The following is a 23,396-nucleotide window of genomic DNA, read 5'->3' as shown; positions in this document are numbered from 1 at the left end:
TTCAGATCAAATGTCAGGGTCAGCCACTACTCAAAATCTGGAACAGTTGAATTTGCATTTCCTATTCTTTTTCAGGTTGTGATCAACACAAAATGTTCACATACCAGCTTGAGTTAGCTTGAGTCAGCTTGAGTCATTCCTTATTAAATCACACCATTTGTACCAAGCTGCTTTGATTGAGCTTCATGCAGGAGATGTGCCCCAGGTGAGCAAGTTGTTGCAGTCATGATCCACCAGTCTCATTCAAATTTAACTTATGTTTTGGTTGTCTTTTGATTTCTATGCTCAGCAACATATGTACGTGGAGTAGCAAAAACAGATATCCTCTGCCATTTCTTGCCAAAAGCTACCTGGTTGTCTGCTTCCCCTAGGAATTCAAAGCTGAATTTGCTCAGGTGGGAAACTGAATTGTCTTGAACCTGAGAAAAGTGAGCTGTGACACAGAAATCAATGCCTACCTTTTCTCTCCTGGCCTTTCCTTTTGGAGAATACAGATTTTGGGGCTTTTGAAAAGACCTGCTGCACTCACTGCTTTGAGAATATGGAGATAATTACTTCGTTTCCAAGGCAGACTACAGAAATCTTCACTTTTCTGCATCATTGCTGCAGGACCTTCTGTTCCATAGGCTCATGATACAGTCTCCATGAAGATTTTGAGTGGTGAATCAGAAGTTACTTAGAGGTGTTCTCCAGATGCCTCTTCGAAAAGTATCTCCACCACTTCTTTTAAATCATGCTATCCTTCTAATTTAGCTATGATTTAGAGACTCACAGTCAGGCAATTCAGTTCCTCTGCAATGGAATGTAGCATGATGTTCCTCTGTGTATCCATATGAGATTTGTAAAGAAAAATTTTTGAATACTTCCTCTTGGGAATACTGGAGGGAGTTTCATGACTTGAATGTGTTATATTGTGCTTGTTCATGGAGTTATAGCAAGTAATGCACGTAAGAAAAACCTAAAGCAGTGTAAAAGTCTGTTTCAAAGGTTTTTTTTAAACACATTCATCTTTGTTGGCATGGGGTGGAGACCTGAGGCCAATATCTCCAAGCCTTTCTTAGGGCAATAAAAGGAATTTGAACTATGAGCCTCAAGGCTAGAAGTAAATAGTCTGTCATTGCCAATGCAGGCCACCTCTGAAAATAAATTGCTCTATCAATGATGTATGATTTAGAGCAGAAATTGCAGGTGAATTAACTCTAGCCGAGTATAATGCCTTTATTTATAGACATCTCCAAATAATCTTTATTTGATTCAATGTGACAAAACTTTTATTCTGCAATAAATATCTCTTTTGTTGCTTCTTTTCAAATATAGCTTGAGTCCTAAAGAGCTTTTCCCCCGTTTTATACTGGAAACATAGTCCTTGTGTTATGCTGACATAAATATATTTCATTAAGTAATTTAAGAGGGAAAACCTTCTTTCCATGCATTTTTCTAGCATTTAGTAGGGTGAAAGGGTTATATTTGTTGCTGATTTTACTTTGCAGGGACTGTGTCTTACTTTTGTTTTTATTAGTAAAAAGCTCCTTACTTGAGCGTGAGAGATGCCTTATGGAGTCATAAGATAAGTAAATTGGAAGAGTGGTACTATGCAAATTTTTGTCTTCTCTTTTCTACCTCTCCACATTCACATTTGTCATGATTTTATGATTTTTGGTTATAAGTATTCCACATCATAACATTACGTAGTGCACTGGGAGTTAAAGTGTTAATGCTCCAGTTGCAGGTACCTGTCCCAGAAGAGAACTACATACCCCAGAAGACTGTACACTGTGTTGTTACCATTTTTGCTCAGAGGGAACAGATGTAAGGCCTTGGTAGGTCATCAGACCTTCCGCTTTTCGATCCTCAGCCTCCCTGCTGTTCATCCCAACCACACACATCGCCTCAGCACTAGCATAAGGCGTTCAACTTTCAGATACTCTCACTGTATTTGATTTATTAGCTTTGATTCTAATTATATTGTATTATAGTGTGTTATCTTGTGTTCTCATACCATATTTACTTAATTAGTTTATTTCTTCTCAGATCATTGCCTCTGTTTTTAATTATTTTTGGAGTCCCCTGTTCACCTTTTCTAGAGATGTGGATTCGCAAAATCCCGCTAGTCCCGGAACCAGGCCAAACCAGCCCATAAATTTTTGACAACATTATATGAGATTGATTTCCAAAAGACAGGATAAATAGGAAACCTGATATCTGAAAACACCATCTGCTGGGAATTTGTGTCCCGATTTCACTGTGGGGAAAATTGTGTTTGTTCTATTTTGATTTTTGAACAGGGCAATGTCTCACCAAGTGTTAGGCCAGCATCAAGTATTTGCTTTAGTGTTGTGGTTTAACTCAGCAGATTGCTGATCACCAAACAGTTGTTCACTCACTTTCCTCTCTTCCCCATGGGATGGAGGAGAGAATAAAGAAAAAAGCCACCGGAATAGGACTTGTGTGTTGAGACAACACTATTAGGATCGAGAAAAGAAAAAGAATAATAGTTATGACTATATATATATATACAAATATGTGTAACAAGTGATGCACAAGCTCTCTTAGAAGTATACTCTCCACATCCCCCAAACTGATGCCCATCTAGCCTACCAAGCACCAGAAGAGAGTTAGACGAGTTTCTGTCCCCTTCAAAACTCCTTCTGCATGATGTCATATGTTATGGAATATTGCTTTGGCCAGTTTAAGTCAGCTCTCCCAATTCTGTTCCCTCCCAGCACCTTGGGCCCTTCTCTGAGAATGGCCTTGGCTCTATATAACACTGCTTATCAGCAATTATAAACATCTTTGTGTTATCAACATCGTTTTTCTTCTTGAATCAAAAGGACGGCATCATACCAGAAACTCTGAAGAAAACCGTTATATCCCAGCTGAAAGTAAGACATTTTCTGATGTAAAGAATGATGAAAGGCATCAAAAAGCAGAAGGTGCAAGATTTTTTTTTTGCATCTTTCAGCAAAGTGGATCACACTGCTCCCTGTGAGCAGCAATCTGTCTTGCAGTTCAGAAATACTTGGTAACCTTTCCGGAGATTGCAGCTCTCTGTAGATTTTTGTTCTGAAATTTCTCTTTCTCAGTCAAAATTCTCATCCATAGTGCCTGTTCAGTCAGGAGTGAACAAAAGGCTAAATACCAAAATCAAGCAAACTCCTCCTGTTTCTCACCTTGTGAATTCAGCATCACTGCAACTTGAACTATGCATTGGACAGAAACCTTTTAGTGCTGCTGGGATAAAAATGGTGCAGAATTAGCTTCAGGATATTTCACAGGCAAAAGAATTCACAGAATCTGATTCAAAATCCCTAAGTATCAAGTAAGCAGGAGAAAAAATGAATTCTAAACAAATGATTAAAATGATGTCTTAATGGATGAGTATAAAGGAGGCGAATAATCTCATGTTCACTGTCAGCATCTGTTTAAAGTGACTAATTGTTGCTGTTAGCAATGCTTTGGTGTTTCTTGTTGTTGTTGTTGTTGTTGTTGTTATTGTGAAATAAAGCCATATATTGTATGTATATAAACAAAATCCACAAATAGCTTATTAACTATATTAACTAACGTGAAAAAGTATTTTGGTATGATATTAAAGCTTATTAACCAGTATTTACATAGCTTTTCTTTGATTGCCGAATGTTTTGTTTCGGTTTTTAAAACAAAATTGAATCTGTCATTAAAAAAATCAATTCTTAATCAAGTACCTTATGTCAAGGGTCATTTGTTACATTCCCATCCCTCTCGCTCACCAATAAAGAAGTAAAATTCTTATTTTCCTCTTATGGTATCACCAAGGCAAAGCAGCCACCAGAAGCCCCTGCTCAAAAGTATTGCTTCTGCTGTTGCTGTAGCAGTGAACATCTCTTTGTGGTGGAGTGTTGGAAAATCTTTCAAGATGGTCTTTTGCTTTCTATTACTTTATTTTGTTAGTGAATACGACTCTTCAGTGGGTGCACTGGAGCTGACAAAGAACTGATAAGTCTGCTGTATTTCCCTTGTCACTTGAGAAGGAGTAGGGTTATGAAGATGGGACGAGTTTTCACCCAACATAGATCACAAATCTTTTCTAATATGGTTTCCGTCCGCCTAGGATCCACTGACTCACCACTGAACACACAGAAAGATGTTTATTTTGTGACTGGTATGAGATGCTCGCATCTCTGGTTTATTTTCCCTTGATATTCCATTTATTGCTGGTAAAAATTGGTACACTGGAAGCTGCATTGACACTGAGTGATCTTTTTTCACACTGGATGGCTACGGTAAGTGTAGAGGCTATTGAAGAGGACAATTAGGAGATTAATGAGATAGCAGAAATATAATTGCAGCATGCTGTCAAGGAGGTCACTGCTAAATATTCAGGTTGAAAAAACCCACTTACCTCTTTGCATTTTTTGCATTCTTCAGAATTAGATGAAAATACTTAATTTCCTTTAGCAAATCATGGTGAAAATCACATCAGTATATCATTAGATACAGAAATGTATCATGATGATCTGTCACCCGGCACTTTCCCCCTTGCTAGAAAACACATCCAGCTTACTGAGGAAATAAACTAATGGGAAGGAATGACAGTGAGGGGGTGGTGTTGAGCCACCCTCTTTTTGAGCTGAGCATTTGTACAGCTATGCCTAATAGCATAACTCTGGAGGCCTCACAGTCCTCTTCAGTGTGTTACTGGGGCTGGAGAATTCCATCAGCCCACAAACAGCATTTATCGCTGCTTTTCAAGAAAGGGGGGAACAAAAGCAGTCAGTCACTGCGCATTCAGTCTGAACAACCTTGTAGATGTGCGTTCTGCTTTGTATATCTGCTTTTTTATGAAACAGTTCTTTAGAGAAGTTAAAAGACTTTTTTTAAATTTCATCTCTCTGGCTCCTTGGGAAGAAAGGCCAGGGAACGATGCTTTTGTCCTTTTCCACTCTTGAAGGGAAACAGCAAGCCTTTAAGTAGTTAAATTTTGATATATAATTGAAAAAAGGCACTAGAAGGACAAAACTGAAAGGCTGTTGTTATTCTGTTTAAGAACTGGAGTTCTGCTGAAAGATCTGGAGTGGTTGACTTTGAACAGTCCATGTATCTAAAGAGAGTGAAATTGTAAAATGTTTATTATTTCATTTTCAAGTGAAAAGAAGTTTTCAAAATATTCCAAAGCATGAAAGAACATTCATGAAGGAAGTACTGCAATTAGTTGTCTTGTAGCTTTCCCTGGGAGCCTATCTAGGATCACAGTTTCAGGATATTAAACTGTGATGAGCGTACAGTGAACTAATACATGCTTGGCAGTGTTTCTTTCAGCAAAGTGATTTGATTACCTGGAACTTGTTCCATATCTCTTGTCAAGTATATATAAATAGCACTTATCTGGAAGCATAACCAATTAAAAGTGGATTTAATTTCATGTGGCTTACTTTTTGAACTGTTTTGTTGTGCAAACTGACTGGAGTCACTTGTCTTGAAAGCGGTTGCACACAGATTGTACCACTGCACAGTGAGGTCACCCGTATTCAAGACTGCCTGTACTGGCAAATACAGAAACGTACAGCCACTTACAAACATTATACTGGCACTTGCAGACCGCAGATCATTTTTGTTAAAACAATGCATTATATCTAAATCACCTCTAACGAAATTAGATATCAGGTTGATAGCAATACTGCCACTTAGATTCAGTTCACAAACTTTTTTTAAGTTATAGAATTTAGTTACTTTTCTTCTAATACTTACAACTGTCTGTTTACAAGAAAACTGCTCCAAGAGGCTGCAGTGGCTTCTTTGAGCTATTACACCCAACTGGGTGGTGCAGGGATTTCTCTATAGGCTAGGCTCAGTAACAATTCCCTCTCAGGTCATAAGCATGGCTTGTATTTTGTTCGTGTAGGAGGGGGTTGACAGTAGGCCATCTTCTGTTCTCTGTCATACTGGTGTTAAGCCCAGGGCACCTCTCCCAAAACTGTGTCTACCATATGTATGTCTATGGAGATGGTTCCTAGGGTTATAGTGTGAACTAACTGCTCTTCTGTGGGGGTAGCAGTGCAGATTTTGTATTAGACTTCTGAGGTCAGTGTAACATGGACTTCTCTTGTTGCAGCTGGCTTCAGCCATTGCTCCCTTGCAACTCCGTGAGAGCACAGCACACTAGAATATTATCAAAGCAGCAGCTGCTTTGCTTTAATGGAGAAGTTCGTTCTATCATGTTGCCTCCCCCAGTGTCACTGGTGTCCCAGCTGATTTTGCTTTGTCTCTTCACAGTGACTTGGGAAGAAAAATTTTGACCAATTTGCTGCAAAAAAAATTGGAAGTGGTGCTCAAAGCGTCATGTACAGATATTCAGCAGCATTTCTCGATGCCCAGAACTGTTCTGATAGGAGCAGGTAGAACCAATATCAAGGTCGAACCTATCTGTGTCTTTTCTTTTTAAATGTCTTTTTATTTTTTTTTTCTTCAGAATGCTCCCAGTGTGGAGTTTTGTCACACGTTTATGCAGCTTCTTCCAACAAGCAGAGTGTGTTCTTTCCTCTTCATGATGTTGTGAGACTGGTATGAGCCCAGAAAAGGTGGGAGGAAGGGTTCTGCAAGATAAGGTGTCCAGCGTCTAAGCTGCAAGGAAGAGCAGAGCGAGCTCCTGCTCTGCTACTGGAGAGATGCTCCCAAAAAGAATGGATACACAGAATCTCACGTGGTCTGTGATAAAGTGCAATGGGACAAGCTTCAGTTCCAAAGCTGAAAGTGTCTGGTGCTGTTGGGGGCTTGATAGCTCTGTGAAACAGATGTCATTACTATAAACGAGTGCCTGTAATAGTTCTCCCATAGGACAGATGATATTTAGAGATTCAAGACTGAAATAAATGAGGGATTGAACAAGACAGCTAGACAATGTATTAGAATTGACTTATGTTCTATTACTCCACTATATATGGAACTACCTGGTAATACTCCTCTCAATTTTTTTTTTTTTCCTTTTTCTGTCTCAAGTTCAGTCCATGTTGTCTCAGAAATTCAAAATGTGGCCAGTCTCGCTGTAAATTTTCCTAAATGATAATGAAGAACCTAAAACTTTTAAGATATGAAGTTATTATCATTTAAAAGTTAGATGCATCCTGACAAATTTACACTGATGAACTATACACTATAGAAGAGCTTGAAGAAAAGGTTGATATCTACGGGAAGATGTGGTGGCAATCCTAACAGAGCCTTTTACCCTCAGAGCTGCCAGTGCATACTGCATCTGTGTTTTACAAGAGGAAGTGTGTGAAGTTAGTCTGAACAGAGAGAAATACATTCCAGGAACTGAATTCTGTGGTTCTCTGAAGCTGTAATGACACCAGAGGGGAAATTACAAAGCTGAATTGTCCTTCCTTGTCCTTCCTGAACCATCCAGGAGCCACTTTGGATGCTGGCATGAGATGCAGCAACTTGGGACTAGTTTAGTTATGCCTGTAGATATGGCTTCTGCAGGCATTTCAGTTGAGTAAGGCACTGTGAAGCATTAAGTGCATTTCTTCTCTCCAAACACTGCTGTCCTGGTGAGGGATTGTTCTCCTCTGCTCAGCCTTCGTGCAGCCTCACTTCAAGCACTGTGGGGGCCACAATATAAGAAAGACAAAAAGCTATTGGACAGAATCCAAAAATGGTGAAAGTATCTGTAGGGCAAGACGTATGAGGAGCAGATGAGATCCCTTGGTTTGTTCAGCCCAATGAAGAGGAGAACGAAGGGAGGCATTACAGCAGCCACAGCCCAGGAAAGCAGAGGGGCAGGTGCTGATCTCTTCTCTGTGATGACAATGTCAGGACCTGAAGGAACGGCATGTAGCTGCATTGCGAAGGTGGGCAAGATTGGGTATTAGGGAAAGATTCTTCACTGAGAGTGTGATTGGGCACTGGAATAGTCTCCCCAAGCCTGTGGTCATGACCCCAAGCCTGTCAGATTTCCAGAAGCATTTGGACAACTTTCAGACACAGAGTTTGAATTTGGGGTCGCCCTGCGTGGAACCAGAGTTTAACTTGATCTTTGTAGGTCTTCTCCAACTCAAGATATTCTTTGGTTTTAACACATCTTCTCCTCTGCTGTAGAATGAGTAACTAATGGCTTAAAGAGAAGTAGGCCAATGTCCTCCAAAGGCAAGCGGCTATACAACTCATGAGAAAAGGACACTGCTTCCTCCTTGTTTGTTTGCATCAAGGAAATTTCTACTGATTTAATGTGCCAATCCTGATGTCTTTTCTGTGGGTGGAGAATTGTGGAGGGCATTTGCTTTTCTGCTAAGCGTCACAGATTTCAGAGCCCACATGGGGATAAATACTATATACCGTATGCTGTACTTTTCTGTCAAAAGTATGGGAAAAGGGAGGCCACATTCCTCCCTGTAAATGAGACTTTACAGTTCTATTTTTCTTATGCAACTTTAAAAATATTGAACAAAAAGTATATTAAAGTGTTGGACTGACAATCTGGGAACTTGCTGAGGCTTAGTCATAGAATCATTGAATGGTTTGGGTTTGAAGGGACCCTTAAGATCATTTAGTTTCAACCCCTCTGCTAAAGGCAGGGACACCTCCCTCCAAACAAGGTTGCTTAAAGTCCCATCCAGCCTGTCTTTGAATGCTTCCCAAGAGGGGGCATTCACAACCTCTCTGGGCAACCTGTTGAAATGCTTCACCACGCTCACAGTAAAGAATTTATTCCTAGTATCTACTATAAATCTACTGTTTTTCAGTTTAAAACCACTTTCCCTTGTCCTGTCGCTATATGTCCTTATAAAAAGTTCATTCCCAGTCTCCCTTCAATTACTGGAAGGTCGCTGTAAGGTCTCCTCAGAGGAGACCTCCTCTTGTTCTCCAGGCTGAAGAACCCCAACTCTCTCATCCTGTCCTCATAGGGGAGGTGCTCCAGCCCTCTGATTAACTTCATGGCCCTCCTCTGGACCTGCTCCAACAACTCCATATCCTTCTTGTGTTGGGGGCTCTAGAACTGGACACAGTACTCCAGGTAGTGTCTCACAAGAGGAGAGTAGAAGGGCAGAATCACATTCTTTGGCCTGCTGGTCACACTTCTATAGATGCAGTCCAAGATATGGTTGGCCTCCTGGGCTGCAAGCACACACTGCTGGCTCACACTGAATATCCCATCAGCCAACATTCAAAGGGACTAAGCAATAAGATGAAAATCTTTCCTTGTTATGGTAACATAGAGACTGAATCTCCATGGGAAAGAAGAGAAAAGGTGTGAGCATGCCCAACATCTCCTGTGCCCACACAGAAGTCAGTAGATTTTGACTGACATAGAAAATAGGGAAGTGGTGGCTGAGAAGGGGATACCAAATGCTTTCCAGAAGGTAGGTGATGGCAGTGGAACCAGTGAAATGGGCTGTGGTCAGGAAATAAAAAAGAGCAGTGCCCGCATGGCCCTCAGAGTAGGATGAAGCAGATGTACAGGCAGGCTGGTGGTTCTAATGTATCACGCATGCCTTTTGCATCTGTGTTGGCAATACAGAGTTAACAGCAGTTTTGGCAATTAAATACACTTTTAGGAGTCAACCAAAAGGGAAGGAAGCAAGTTTGCTTAGTATTATGCAGCCTCTACCTGGGTCTTCCATTTCTCTCCAAGTAATCTATTACCACATCTCAAGAGAAAAATCCCCCCAATGTGAAGATTAGTAGAGCAGCATGTGGATGTTTCCAGTGATGTGTATGAAAATATTTTTCCACTGTGTTGATTATTGGGCACCCTACAATGTAGGGCCCACAATGTTTTCTTATGACAGAAGGTTTGCTGTGAGGTTTGGTGATTTATGTTGATAAATTGGAGGTATCAGAATGTCCAGATCACTTCATAGGATGAATTTATGAACATGCAACTATGGTTTGTGTCATGGTGGGCAAGAGGGTACATTTAATGATAATTTCTGCATGTAACATTTCTTAAAAAGTAGTGTTGGACTTCCTTGTGTGCCTGAAGTTGGCTGCTTGTCACTAGGGTCACATTAACCCAATTTTGGTTTAATGTGCCAAATACATTTTTTCTGTTCCACAACCAATATGTAATTAAAGTTTGAGGAACTACACAGTGTCAAGATTGAGCAGTTTTTGGATGCTAGATCTTTCTTAGTCTTTTCTTTGTTTGTTTTGATGTTCTGTGTGCATGCCAAAGGTACAGACAGTTTGCTGCAGACAAGACATATCTAAGTGAAGCAAATTGCCTTCCTTTAATCAAAAAAAGGCAAATTAGCATAATTGTTCTAGGAAAAACTGCTGCTGGGTTAAAACAGAGGAGTTTTCATACCATATTGTTAGTGATGTGTTTTACTGTCATTAGTAAATAAATATATATAAATATTAAGTATATAAAGAGAGTAATTTAAAAGTAGAAGGGCTTTGCTGGACTTTGTTTTGCCTTGTTTTCTTTGCTTTCAAATCAAGCATTAAATGAACCAGTGAGTCTAGACATTGTTATAAGAGTTTACAAATTTCTCTGTCATTTTACCTTTGCACTTTGTGGTCAGACACTTCAGAAGGAACACTTTGGACTTTGACTCAGTACGACACAGGTTGGGTGCTGAGATTTTTATGGTATCAGTGACATGTCTGCGTTAACTCAGTATTCAGTATCTCTCTGGATTGTAGCCTGCAGAAAGGGGCAGCTAACTAGCCTGACTACATAGGGTCCAAATTATGTACGTACATACTCTAAAGATGAGTGTGTGTGGGTCTTAGAACTACAGCTGCCCCTGAGGATGATATTCAATGTATCATTCAATATCATTCAAATGTACACTCCTAATTATAACCTTGAATAAAAATTTAAAGTTTGGAGTGCCAGGATTTTCAAGAGTGCAGTTACCGAAATTCCCATTAGCAATTAAGGATTTGTTGGGGAAGTTTTGTGTTTTAGTTGATGATGATTCCATGCTGATACTCACATCTGTGTAAAATCAGAATTTAACCCAAAAAGTCCAGCATTTGGGTCCTATTCTGGAAGAGAAGGTTTTTGTATTGAGAGACAGACAACTGCTGTGCATCTGATTTCCAAACCTTGCCTTCCATGACTTTGTGATACGGAGCATCATGCCTACAGGCAAAAGAAGGAAAACAACATAACCTGTTTACTGATTAGAGTAGTTCCTTTAGGCTGAATGCAAGCATGGCGCATTCTTATGAGATGCTTGTAAAAATTTATTTCCAAATAGCAGCAGTGAGTAGCGGTTTCCAGCACTTCTACTGAAGCCCTGAGAACCGACATTTTACTCAACAGTAACAGTAGGAGCCAGCTGGGGTCTGTTGAAATAAACTCTTCCTTCCTTGATGTATTTTAACAACTCCAGTTTTGTTACAAGTGTCTTCAAGATGGTATCATTCCCCTTTCTGCTGTGGTTTATTTTTTTGTTTGTTTGTTTTGTTTTGTTTTCCCCCTAGGACTTCAGTTTTCCATGCTAGTGGTCCAGAACCTAACAGTGTGCAGAAGACAGGTTGAAGTGGATCATCTCTGTTGAGCATGTACTCCCTTCAAAAGGAAAAAGAGACTCAAAACTTTTGAGTTCCTCCTATTTCTAGTGGAAGGAGGTTTCTCTGGATGTTATCTTTTGTTTTAATACAGGAAGGGCTGATGGAATCAATTACAGCTTTTTCTTCTCTTTTCAGACCTGAAATAAGAAAACACAAAGTCAGCACTCAATTAAGATTACAATTAGCTCAGCAGTGCAGGTGAGAAGAGAAGGTGAGTTCTGGCTCATCATAAATATGCATGAAGAGTGCCCATATCAATGAGAGTGCAGGCAGGGCTAGGCTCTGGGGGTTTTATTGTCCTTACATTACCTGTTATGTTGCACAGGGGAAACAACTGGCAGACTCCTAAACTTACTGTATTCTGTTTGGGGAAGATTAGGTTTTGAAGAAAAACATCCAGGAATTGCCAGCGTACTATTTATATAATCATAAACTTGTGTCAACTGATTTTTGTAAGGATTATTTTTGTAAAAAAAACCCAGCTCTTATCTCTTCCACTGCACACATGCTGTGGTTATGAGGAATTGTTTCTTCTCTCTTCTGCTCCTTCACACAATACCCTGACTTAACTCATTTCTCTTCTTCACTCTCCCCCTGTCTAGCTGTCAATCACTGCCACACTGCTTTTCATCACATACAACAAGGAGAACAGCTTTTTCCATCAAGTGAGGCAATTCTAAATCTGCCTTCCCAGAGGCTCTACAGATCGTGCAAGCTGGAGGAGCTCAGGAACAAGCAAATTAGACAATAATGAGGTTCCCAGAACTGCTTCCAGCTGCCATCTCATGCATGTGTTAACCTTGCACTGTATATAATGCATGCCTCTGGGGCCAGGACCACGTCCATCAGTCCAGGAAACAGAGCTCCTCTCCTCACCAGTAATAGCAGCCGGAGGAATCACAGAATCACAGAATGGCCAGGGTTGGAAGGGGACCTCAATGTTCATGAATCTCCAAACCCCCTGCCACATGCAGGGCCACCAACCTCCACATTTAATACCAGACCAGGCTGCACAGGGCCCCATCCAACCTGGCCTTGAACACATCCAGGTACGGGCATTCATAGCCTCTCTGGAAGAAAGTGGCTTATTGCCTACATCAGTGACACTGCCCTGTCTGTCTTCTCCAAGTTACAGGAACTTTCTCTGCACAGTGCTCAGCATCCCATGCCTTTTGAAGTCAATGATTCGAGAGAGGGAACAAAATTCTAAACAGTTTGCCTGTGATTAGTCAGCGAACTGCATGCAGTGAATTTAGAGTGTTGTAGCAAGATAGGCATCTCCAAGGGATTTTTCTTTTATCATTAGGTCTCTAGAAGTGTCCCTTCTCTCTCTCAAAATGACAGGTTCACTCAGCTGTTGAAGAGTGAGGCTTTTTCTGTTCTACAGCATTGTTTGTATGGCTTCATCGTGCTTCCAGTATAGGGCGTGCATGTCTGTGCATATGTGGCCTCTGTAGGGCACCCTTTTATGTCTGACTGACATCAAGGTTACATAAGAGCTTTTTGCCTCCTCAAGTGTTCTGTGCTTCAACCTAGAACCTACTATTTATGGGTACCTTTTCAAAGCAATGAACAGAGATTTATCAGCCTGGCCACAGTGATGGTATTAGAAGTCATATAACTGCATTTTGGTTCACAGCTTTTAGGCTTGACACTTTATTGATCCCTTTTCTACTTACATGCCTGTAGATGAGCCCTGTACTTCAAAATCTGTATCATCAGGATCTCATTTTTGCTTGTGACACAGCACATCTTGCCACATGCAGGCTTCTACACTGCAAAACTTCTCTGTGTCGTGTCTATACAGAGCTTGCACAAATTCTCCATTTCCCCCTAGAAATCTTGGTGTTTTCCAAACCTACCCTCCAATCAAGCTCTTGTTAGTCTTTCTTCCTGCTTGACGTAAAGCACCACTGCAAATTGTTGCCATTGGTCTCATAAGGTCTGCATTGCAGTGGGCTTGTATGTGAAATTTTGATTATTCTTAGAAGAAGACTGCTTCTTACTAGAAGAGCTGTTTTTGCTGCTTCTTCTATAGCAGCGGAGCCTTTTGGTAGATGGTAGGTAGATCTACCTTTTGGTAGATAGCAAAGATAAGTGGAATCACTTTTCTATTAGAAGTATAATAGAGTTTATTGGTTGGTCACCTGTGCACCGCTGTCAGGGATGCCAAGCAGCTGAGCACGCGCCTTGTAAGCTGCCAGTGGCTGATCAGAGCAGGTTTTGAAATACTAACTACCCACTCTCACAGAAATGTTTCAGACAAAGGCATAGCTGCTTTATTGATGGTGCTTTTTGTGTGTAAGGATGAATACTCTGGTTTGTTCTTTTCATTTTTCCAGGTAAACGTAATATCATGTTTCCATAAAACTCTTTTAGGAAACAGTGCCATTTGCTGTTAAAGCTTGCATAATGAAAAGATCTGTCAGGAATCTAATTTGATGCGAGTCATTTATTTGCCATGTAGTGCCAAGATCCAAGAGATTCTGCTTCTCACACTTAACACCAGGCTGCCCCTGCTCCCCACTGTGTCCCCCTGTGCTGGGGCTCGTGGAGCCAGTAAACTGTGTGTTCCTTCCTTCTGCATATGTCCAGTGTGAGGAGGCGGCAGCCTACACAATTAGAGCAAGTTGCTTGGTTTCAGAAACTCTCATTTTATTTGATCTATTAGCTTCAATTCCAATCGTATTATATTTATTATCTCACATTCAGCTGCCATATTTAGTAAACTCAGTTTTTTTCCTGTAGCTCGTTGCTGCTCTTTTCATGGGCCCGCCTCTCTACCTTTTCCCTTTCTCTCCCTGCACTTCCCAGGGCATGGATCTGTGGGTCTTTTTTTTTTTTTTTTTTTTGCTCCCTTGTCACAGACACAAGGTTGAACCAGGCTGAACATATGACAGTAATCACTTTTATTTGTGTAGGATCGGTGCAGCTTTTCATGTCAAGATTGGAAAGATGCTACTGCAAATAATTCCTACAGTTTCAGTGTCAGACATTCTGAGCCACTTCAATTATGTAAAGTGTTTGAAGTCTGCTTTTGAATGAACACTGGAGCACATCCTGTTAGTGGTGCTAAAGTACTGATAATAGGCTATGGAGACTTTCTGCAGATAATGATTACTGTTGTTTTGGAGGGAGCAGCAGTCGTAGCAGTGACTCTGGTATAGAAGCTCTCTATTTCTTACCTTAATTTTTATCATCTCTTCATTCTAAATTGCTGGAAATAAATGTGGAAACTTCCAACATCCACTTGCATTTCTGAAGGCTCACCCAACATGAGTGGTTTTTATCCAGGGCAGTACATGCCATTCCGTTAACAGAATCACAGAATCACACAGAATCACAGAAACACTAGGGTTGGAAAAGACCCACGGGATCATCCAGTCCAACCAATCACCAATAGTTCTCACTAAACCATATCCCTCAACACAATGTCCAAATGTTCCTTGAACACTTCCAGGGTCAGTGACTCTACTTCCTCCCTGGGCAGCGCATTCCAGTGCCTGACCACTCTTTCAGAGAAGTAGTATTTCCTAACGTCCAGCCTAAATCTCTCCTGGCACAGCTTGAAGCCATTCCCTCTAGTTCTATCACCAGTTACATGAGAGGACGACCCCCAGCTCACTGCAATCTCCCTTCAGGTAGTTAAAGAGAGCAATAAGGTCTCCCTTGAGACTCCTCCAGGCTGAACAATCCCAGCTCCTTCAGCTGCTCCTCATCAGGCCTGTGCTCCAGCCCCCTCACTTCTTTGTCGCCCTTCTTTTAACTCGCTCCAGGGCTTCAGTGTCTTTCTTGCAGTGAGGGGCCCAAAACTGGACACAGTACTCAAGGTGTGTCCTCACCAGAGCTGAGTACAGAGGTAGAATCACTTCGCTGTTCCTGCTGGCAACACTATTGTTGATGCAAGCCAGGATGCCATTGGCCTTCTTCACCACCTGAGCATACTGCTGGCTCATGTTCAGCTGAGCATCAACCAACACCCCCAGGTCCATTTCCTCTATGCATTCTTCCATCCACTCTGCCACAAACCTGTAGTGTTGCCTGGCCTAGGGCAGGACCCGGCATTTGGTCTTGTTGAACCTCATCCCATGGGCTTCAACCCAGCTCTCCAGCCTGTCCAGATCCCTCTGTATGGCCTCGCTACCCCCAGGCAGATCCACACTTCCAGCCAACTTGGTGTCATCTGCAAATTTACTGAGGGTGCACTCGATGCCCTCACTCAGGTCATCAATAAAGATATTGAAGAGGACAGGCCCCAGCACCGATTCCTGGGGAACACCACTCGTGACCAGTCACCAGCTGGATTTAGCTCCATTCACCACCACTCTTGGCCTGACCCTCCAGCCAGTTCCTTACCCAGCCAAAAATGCACCCATCCAAGCCTTGGGCTGCCAGCTTCTGCAGGAGAATGCAGTGGGAGACCAGTGTCAAAGGCTTTGCTGAAGTCTAGGTAGACCACATCAACAGCCTTTCCCTCATCCATCAGTGGATCACTGATCATAGAAGGAGATCAGGTTGGTCAAGCAGGACCTGCCCCTTGTGAACCCACACTGCTAGGCCTGATCCCCTGGTTGTCCCGCACATGCCATCTGATCTCCCTCAAGACAATCAGCTCCATAACCTTCCCTGGCACCGAGGTCAGGCTAACAGGCCTGTAGTTCCCCATATCCTCCTTATGACACTTCTTGTAGATGGGAGTCACACTGGCAAGCCTCCAAGCCTTCAGGGACCTCACCAGTGAACAAGGAGCACTGATAGATGACAGAAAGTGGCTTGGCTGTCACCTCACCCAGTTCCCTCAGCACTCTCAGATGAATCTCGTCCATCCCCATGGACTTGTGACAGGCCAACTAGAGTAGTAGGTCTCTGACTGTGACCTCTTGAATCATGGGGGGCTTAGTCTGCTCCCCAGGAGAGACTACCAGGTCAGAGAGTGGAGTACCATGAGAACTGTCTGACCTTTAAAGACCGACGTAAAGAAGACATTCAGAACCTCTGCCTTTTCCTTACCCTCAGTGGTCACATTCCCAGTCTCATCCAGTAAAGAATGGAGGTTCTCCTTGGTCTTCCTCTTACTGTTGATGTATTTGTAAAAGAGTTTCATGTTCCTTTTTACCCCAGTGGCCTGGTTGAGTTCAAGCTGGGCTTTTGCTTTTCTGATTTTCTCTCTGCACATCTTAACAACTTCTCTGTACTCTTTCTGAGTTGCCCATCCCTTCTTCCACAGGAGGTGGATTCTCTTTTTCTCCCGGAGCCTCGAGAATAGCTCCCTTATTCATCCATGCCAGTCTTCTTCCCTGCCAACTCATTTTGGAGCTTGGGGAGAGCCTGCTCCTGTGCCTTTAAGACTTCCTTCTTGAAGAGCAACCAGACATCTTGGACCCCTTTACTCTCTAAGACTCAATCCCAGGGAACTCCCTCTACTAGTCTCCTGAACAATTCAAAGTCCGCCCTCCGGAAGTCCAAGTAGCAGTTTTGCTGCTCCCCCTCCTGCCTCCACCGAGAATCAACAACTCTACCATTTCGTGGTCACTCTGTCCACGACTGCCCCCGACCACATCTCCCACCAGACCTTCTCTGTTTGTGAACAGCAGGTCAAGCGGGGCAGCTCCTCTCGTAAACTCTCTCACCAGCTGCATCAGAAAGCTATCTTCCATACACTCCAGAAACCTCCTAGACTTCTTCTTCTGCACTATGTTATATTCCCAGCATATGTCAGGGAAGTTGAAGTCCCCCATGAGGACAAGGGCTGGTGATTGTGCAGCTTCCACCAGCTGCTCATAGAACTCCTCATCTGTCTCTTCATCCTGGTTTGGTGGTCACCCAAGAGGAGCATACACCCACCAAGATGTCTGCTTTGTCAGCCCTTCCCCTGATCTTTACCCATAGGAATTCAAACTTATCATCCCCATCTATGAGCTCGATTACATCGAAGCACTCTCTAACATAGAGAGCCATGCCACCACCCCTCCTTCCTTGCCCATCCTTCCTGAAGAGTTTGTAGCCATCCATTGCAGCACTCCAGTCATGTTTCTGCAGTGGCAACTAGATCATAGTTTGCCTGCTACACAGTGGCTTCCAACTGTACTTGTTTGTTGCCCATGCTGCATGCATTGGTGTAGGTGCACTTCAGCTGATCCCCTTGTCTCACCCCTAATCCCATTACCACTCCCCCATGCTCATCTCTAGCAGGCCTGGTTTTAACATGCTTTCTCTTTTTAAATGACGTAGTTAAGGCTTGATAATAAGTGCTTTCACTGCCATCTCCTGCACTCCCACTGGTGTACAGCTGGGCACTCTGCTGGAGGGCCTCTAGCTGACACTGTTCACCAGCACTGGACTGGATACCCAGTTCCCCTGAGCCTGCATGGTGAGGAGTTCCTGGGCAAGATGGGGCCACATCTTGCTTTTGTGAGCTCTCTCATATGGATCTGGTGAGGTTACAAAAATACTGCTGTGTACTGCACGAACAGCTACCAGAAGTTACAGCACTTATAAAAACTGCCAAATACAGTCCCTGTTTACACCAAATTCTGTGTGGTCCTGTCCCTTCCAAGGACAGCCTTTGAAGCACTTCTGTGTAGTATCACTACTGAAAACAGCTCATGTTTTATTGTACATTCCAGCTGTTTGCAACTTCCCATTTTGCAGTTCCCACTGCACAGAGATCAAAGACCCAATATTTCTTTTGTATGCATTCATGTAGACCAAGACTGACTTCAGTGAAGTTGGAATAATGACAGGTGTAAAACGAGGAGAAATGAAAGGAAAATCAGGCTATCAACTATTTTTTTTTAAAGCTCATGCATTACTAATACTTCCAATTTAAATGCAAATTTTTGTTCCTAACACAGACCTTTAGGGAAGTCCTCTCCAGATAAACTGTAATGGGATACCAAATGGTAATTCAATATTTAACTTGTATTTTAGTTCATGGGTCTTAATTTCCTATCATTTTGTTGCAACATTTGCTTATGGGAAAGAATTACATTGCTTGTAATAAGAATGATAATATTTAATTATATTTCTTTATTATATTTAATTTTTTTATATTCCAAACATCCGTGCAAAGAGTGTATCTATTTCTATTTTGAGTGATGGAAATCAGCAAGGTGTGACTTTACATATTTCAAGAAGTAAATGAGACACGTCTGAGAAAAGGCAGTATTGCTGTATGATGTGCGCATTCTTGGGGTGTTTTGCTGTCAAGCACTTGTGATCACGTCAGTAAGGCTGTGAGCTGTTGCTGAAATCCCATGGAGTGGGGACTCTTGTGTTACTGATGGCCAGAGTTTTCCAGGAAGCTTCCATTTGACTCACTGTCTTTGGATAAAGGTATGGCTGTACTGCCCTTCTCACAACAAATTCACTGCCATCACCAGATCTGCTCCTCGGTAAGGAAGGACTTGCCTCTTGTGAACTCTTTCCAACATGACCATTAGTTGACCCTCAGTATCCCCAAGTCCTCCATGGATCTCTTACAGATGTAGGAATAACCAGAGGGCCTGCTCATTCAATTAAGTCTTTCAAAATAATGACATGGTTTGCTTTTGCCACATATGATGTGTATGAAGAAATTTCTTCTCTGTATATGCCTCACTCAAGCTCTGCTGAAGTGCAGCTTGTAAGATATGTATTCAGCCTTCATGTAAGTTCTCTTATGCTGTAAGTACCTTAAATAACACAATGCAGTCATTTGAATGACTACAGGTCTACTAACGCAGTCTAACACAGTTACTGAGGAGTAACCTGAGTTAGTGTTTTTGCAGCAGCTGATGGTATGAGGCAGCCAAATATAGCTGCAATTGGAGTCTGTTTGCTCATTTTACAGGCTGAAAGTGTGCGCTGCAATAGTGGGCACATCAGTTGGCAGCAACCTTGGGTCTCATTTATTTTTAGCACTGCCAGTGGAAAAATAAACCTCGCAACTGTCTGGAGATATAATCTTGATAAGGATTTTATAAATGTAATTTTAGGCTTCAGTTTTTTCTTAATGGCACTTTTTTTTTTTTTTTTTTTATTATTATTATTATTATTATTATTATTTCTAAACTCCTGACCAGTAACACTTCATAAGGTGACCATAGAGCTATGACTTGATTATGTTCTTGTGTAACCCCCACTGCTCTCCCTTGAGTCACAACCACCTAGACCCATTGCCACTGAGATACACTGATTTTATGAACGGAACGCAATGCAAAATAGCAGAGCTATCCTGGAAGAGCTGGGTAGAATATTTTTATCACAGTTTGTTATCAGTAAACACAGTTCTTTTGGAACCAAAGCACTAAGCCAGACTTTATGTGAAAAAGGGTCTTATGCTGCAGGGATCTGGGGGGATTTTTTTGCTGAATCACCTCTTTTCATCTGAATCAGCCCTTGAATTCTCATATGAGGAAAAAGAAAAAAAAAAAGAAAAATCACTATCTTAAAGAAAGTTTTCAATAACTCAAAGAAAAATTACTTTCACTACAAAATTGTAAACATTCCAGGTCTTTTCGAGACTGAAATTTTATAAAAATTGCAAACTGAAATCCTTTTTTAACATCAGTTCTGTTACCTGTCAAAACTATAAGTAGTAATTACAAGACAGCAAAAACATTGTTTTCTTTGGAAAACATTTCAGAAAAATAAAATCAGTGAAAAAAGCTTTGTTATTATGGGCTTTCTCCAAGACAAAAGCTCTTGCTAGAACTTAACAAAGCATACTGAAAGCTATTAAAAAAGAAAAGGAAGGGATCAAGTATGAACTGGTAGAACTTTTCACTTTTTTGACCTTGTGAACTTCACATTATAGTGCCTGACAAAGTTAGAAGTTTTCCTGGAAGCAGTGTGTATGTACATCCTGTTATCTTCTTTACTGGTTTAAACGTATTGGATAGAAAGCATGCATTTTTAATTGTGTTAGTGGAAAAGTTGTCTGGTTGTGAAATTAAGTAATTGGAATTTGTTCATTTGAGCAATGCGAATTACTTTTTCTTTTTCTTTGTCTTTTTCTTTTTTTTTTTCTTTTTCTTTTTTTTGTCTTTGCATTTTTTACTTCAGCATTTCAAACTGATCCATGTGCAGAAAAGAATCTGAGAGAAAGCTAAAAATCTCCACCTAGTGGACAAGAAAACTTTTTAAAAAGGCAAACAAGATTTTCACTTCATTTTATGCATGAAGAAATACTGCTTTAATTTGGTTTCATTAAGCTGCCATGTTTTTCTGAGTTCTTGCTTTCTACAAAGCCATTATTTAAGATACAAAGCCAAAATGGTAAGAATTATTTATAGTCTTGAGTAAGAAGCAATAAATGATACAAAATGAGTGGGTTTATACAAAAAAAAAGGTAAAAGTTGACTCATAATGTTTTAGGATTCCCCTCTGTTCACAATATACAGTAACCAAAAGTGATTGTCTGTCAACAAATATTTGAAACCAAACATCAAGATGAGTGGGTGTTTCCAGGCAGGATTTAGTACAGGAGTGTCTGGGGGTGTATTTTTACACAGGGAACTCTCCCCATGTGTTACTTCAGGTTCCTTAAATTATCTGCTTACCTTGGAGGTGCAAAATCTGGCTTTCCTGGCAACCTCACCCCCTGTGCAACTTGTAGCAAGGTACTGCCTTGTCAGCCTCTATTCTCTCTTCAAGAGGCAAACACCACAATTCCATTGTCCTGCCATTTGTCAAGGACCCTGTCTTGGCATTGTCATGTGTCCAAAATCATCCTGACAGGATATAGCAGGTTTATTTTAGTTGCACGTTTATTGAGAATAGTACTACTTGGGTTTTTTTCCTTCTTAATTTAGTGTACTGCATTGCATTTATGCTGCAAACTACCAGGATACTCTCTCCTTCCAACCATATATAGCTAGCAGACAAAACCATTTCTTCACTGTGTTTCAAGCTCAGAATTTGTGGGAGAAGGAATGAGCAGAGACAACTGCAGATTTAGCATGGCATACCAAATACATTTTATGTCCTGCCTTTTTTTCTGACTGCTCCTCATTTTTAAGGCATGTATCAACTCTCTCTGTGTAGTTCACAGCAACTGGTGGACAGTATAATGTTCATTGCATGACTGCATTATGGTATATGAGTTTACTATAGCCCACCTTTGCACACTTCTTGATCACCACCTGGCATCTGTCGTTTGGTTTGTTTCACAAACTGAAAGAAAGGAAGGTCTTGGAGTTCTTACTTTTCTAACTAATTTGTATTTACTACAGCTTTTTTTTTTTTTTTTTTTTTTTTTTGTAATCTAGATTAGATTTACTCAGCTTTTTTATGTGTGACTTCTTTGTGGGACTAGCAAATTCCTATTTATAAATGCTTTTGTTTCAACAATACCATTAAGCCTCTTTCTTTCTTTTTGTAGCTAACCAGGCGTTGAAGTTTGGAATGCTTGTCAGTACTTCCAATACCTATGACAACTCTGGGATTGTGACCATCAAGACGGACAAGCCTTTGCTGTGGACAATGGCAATCAAACTTTAAGATGAATTGCAGCTACCTTTTCTGATCCCACTGTATTTACTGCAAAATTTCACTGAATTCAGGCGTAAAACTGATCATAAGGGAATAAGTATGCACTACATAGGCAATAAATGGAAAACAGAAATAAAAGTCATTTAAGACCAAATTGAGCCTAGGAACAACAGATCAGCAGATGCACTGTCACCCTATATGATCACAAACAGAAGCATATGTAAATAAATTGCTAACCTGGTTAGTTTTAACTGTTATTCCAATACTAAACTGTTTTTCCCCATTTTGCCAAAAGCATACAGTCCTCAGTTGCACAGAGTAAATCTTCATTATGAAAAGCATAACTTTTTTCTGTCCCTATTTCTAAAATATATAGTTGTTGGTGACATTTTCTCAAAAAGAATAATAGTTGAAACTTTCTACTTATAAGGCAAGTTTGTCTATTGAAGAAGCTTTTGCTGTAACTCCAACATCAGACTTCATAACATTGTGACAAACTGATAACAACTGATAACAACTGATTTTAAAGTCTGCAATGCAAAATAGCACTGTAACTTTTACAGTTACTGAATCTTTCTGCTAAGTCTTTGGAGTGAAATACAAATTTCTTGCTCTCAATCCGCAGACCAAGAGCATTCCATCTACCAGTTTCTGCAGCTTATAAATCAAAGTATTCAGTCATTCAGTACTTGAAATGCATCAATACATGCAGAGGCCTTTATAATTCTGTATGCAGATGCCTTACAGAACCAGTATCCAGTCAGAAGGTTATGCTTCCTTTCCAGCAATCTGAATAAGTTTTTTGTTGATTCTCTGAAAAACTGTTTACTATCTCTGAAAACTAACTTAACCTCAAACTGTACATCTTAGTAACCAAGTTTTCTTTCCTTAATTTTGCTATCAGAGTAAAGATCAGCAATGCAAGTCCTTTTTTTTTTCTATTCTCATTTTTTTCCTGTTAAGTACATAGTATAATATCAGTTGCAATTGCAGAAATGAATTAGAGGTAGTGATGATTCCAGAAATTAATTACAACAATTCCAATCAATAGACTTCTAACTCATCACTCACAATAATGATGTCTTCTCACTGCCTACCTTTGCATTGGAACAAATTCTGAAAAGAGACTGTAAATTCTCTAGAGTTTTAGTAAATTCTTTCCCCCTATAAATTAGTAAATAGAGTAAATTCTTAGAGTTTTTAAGGTCTGAACAGAACAAACCTCTGAGCATTCTCGTCAGAATGTAGTACTGACCCAGCTTTGAGCATGAGGTTAGACTGGGGGTGTCTCAAGGTTCCTTCATACTTGAATTATTCTATCACAGTAGGAAAAGTAAGAAGAAACTCTACTATTTAAAACAAAAGTGTTGTAATATAGATAGATATGATTGTGTACCCTTTGAAGGAGAAATAACATATCA

At 40.8% G+C, this 23,396-nt stretch overlaps 1 protein-coding gene across 3 annotated transcripts in view; it reads left to right on the top strand.

Moving 5' to 3' along the window:
• The window catches only part of TPK1 (thiamin pyrophosphokinase 1), a 187,169-nt gene extending 164,270 nt beyond the window's left edge, over positions 1–22,899 (top strand). For 2 of the 3 annotated variants that reach the window (XM_042886506.1, XM_042886508.1), the window contains one exon: positions 1,724–3,771. In XM_042886506.1, coding sequence (XP_042742440.1) covers positions 1,724–1,940 — 217 coding nt within the window. In that variant the 3' untranslated portion in view covers positions 1,941–3,771. Of the gene's footprint in view, positions 1–1,723; positions 3,772–21,865 lie in introns of those variants that run through there. The other variant, XM_042886507.1, reaches the window with a different exon arrangement.
• The last annotated feature ends 497 nt before the right edge of the window (positions 22,900–23,396 follow it).

This window comes from Lagopus leucura, unplaced genomic scaffold (genome assembly GCF_019238085.1).
Source record: "Lagopus leucura isolate 7727_CA_CO unplaced genomic scaffold, USGS_WTPT01 Super-Scaffold_100058, whole genome shotgun sequence".
Classification (NCBI taxonomy): domain Eukaryota; kingdom Metazoa; phylum Chordata; class Aves; order Galliformes; family Phasianidae; genus Lagopus; species Lagopus leucura.
The sequence above is the reverse complement of the archived record's forward strand: the minus strand, read 5'-3'. Positions and strand labels throughout refer to the sequence as shown.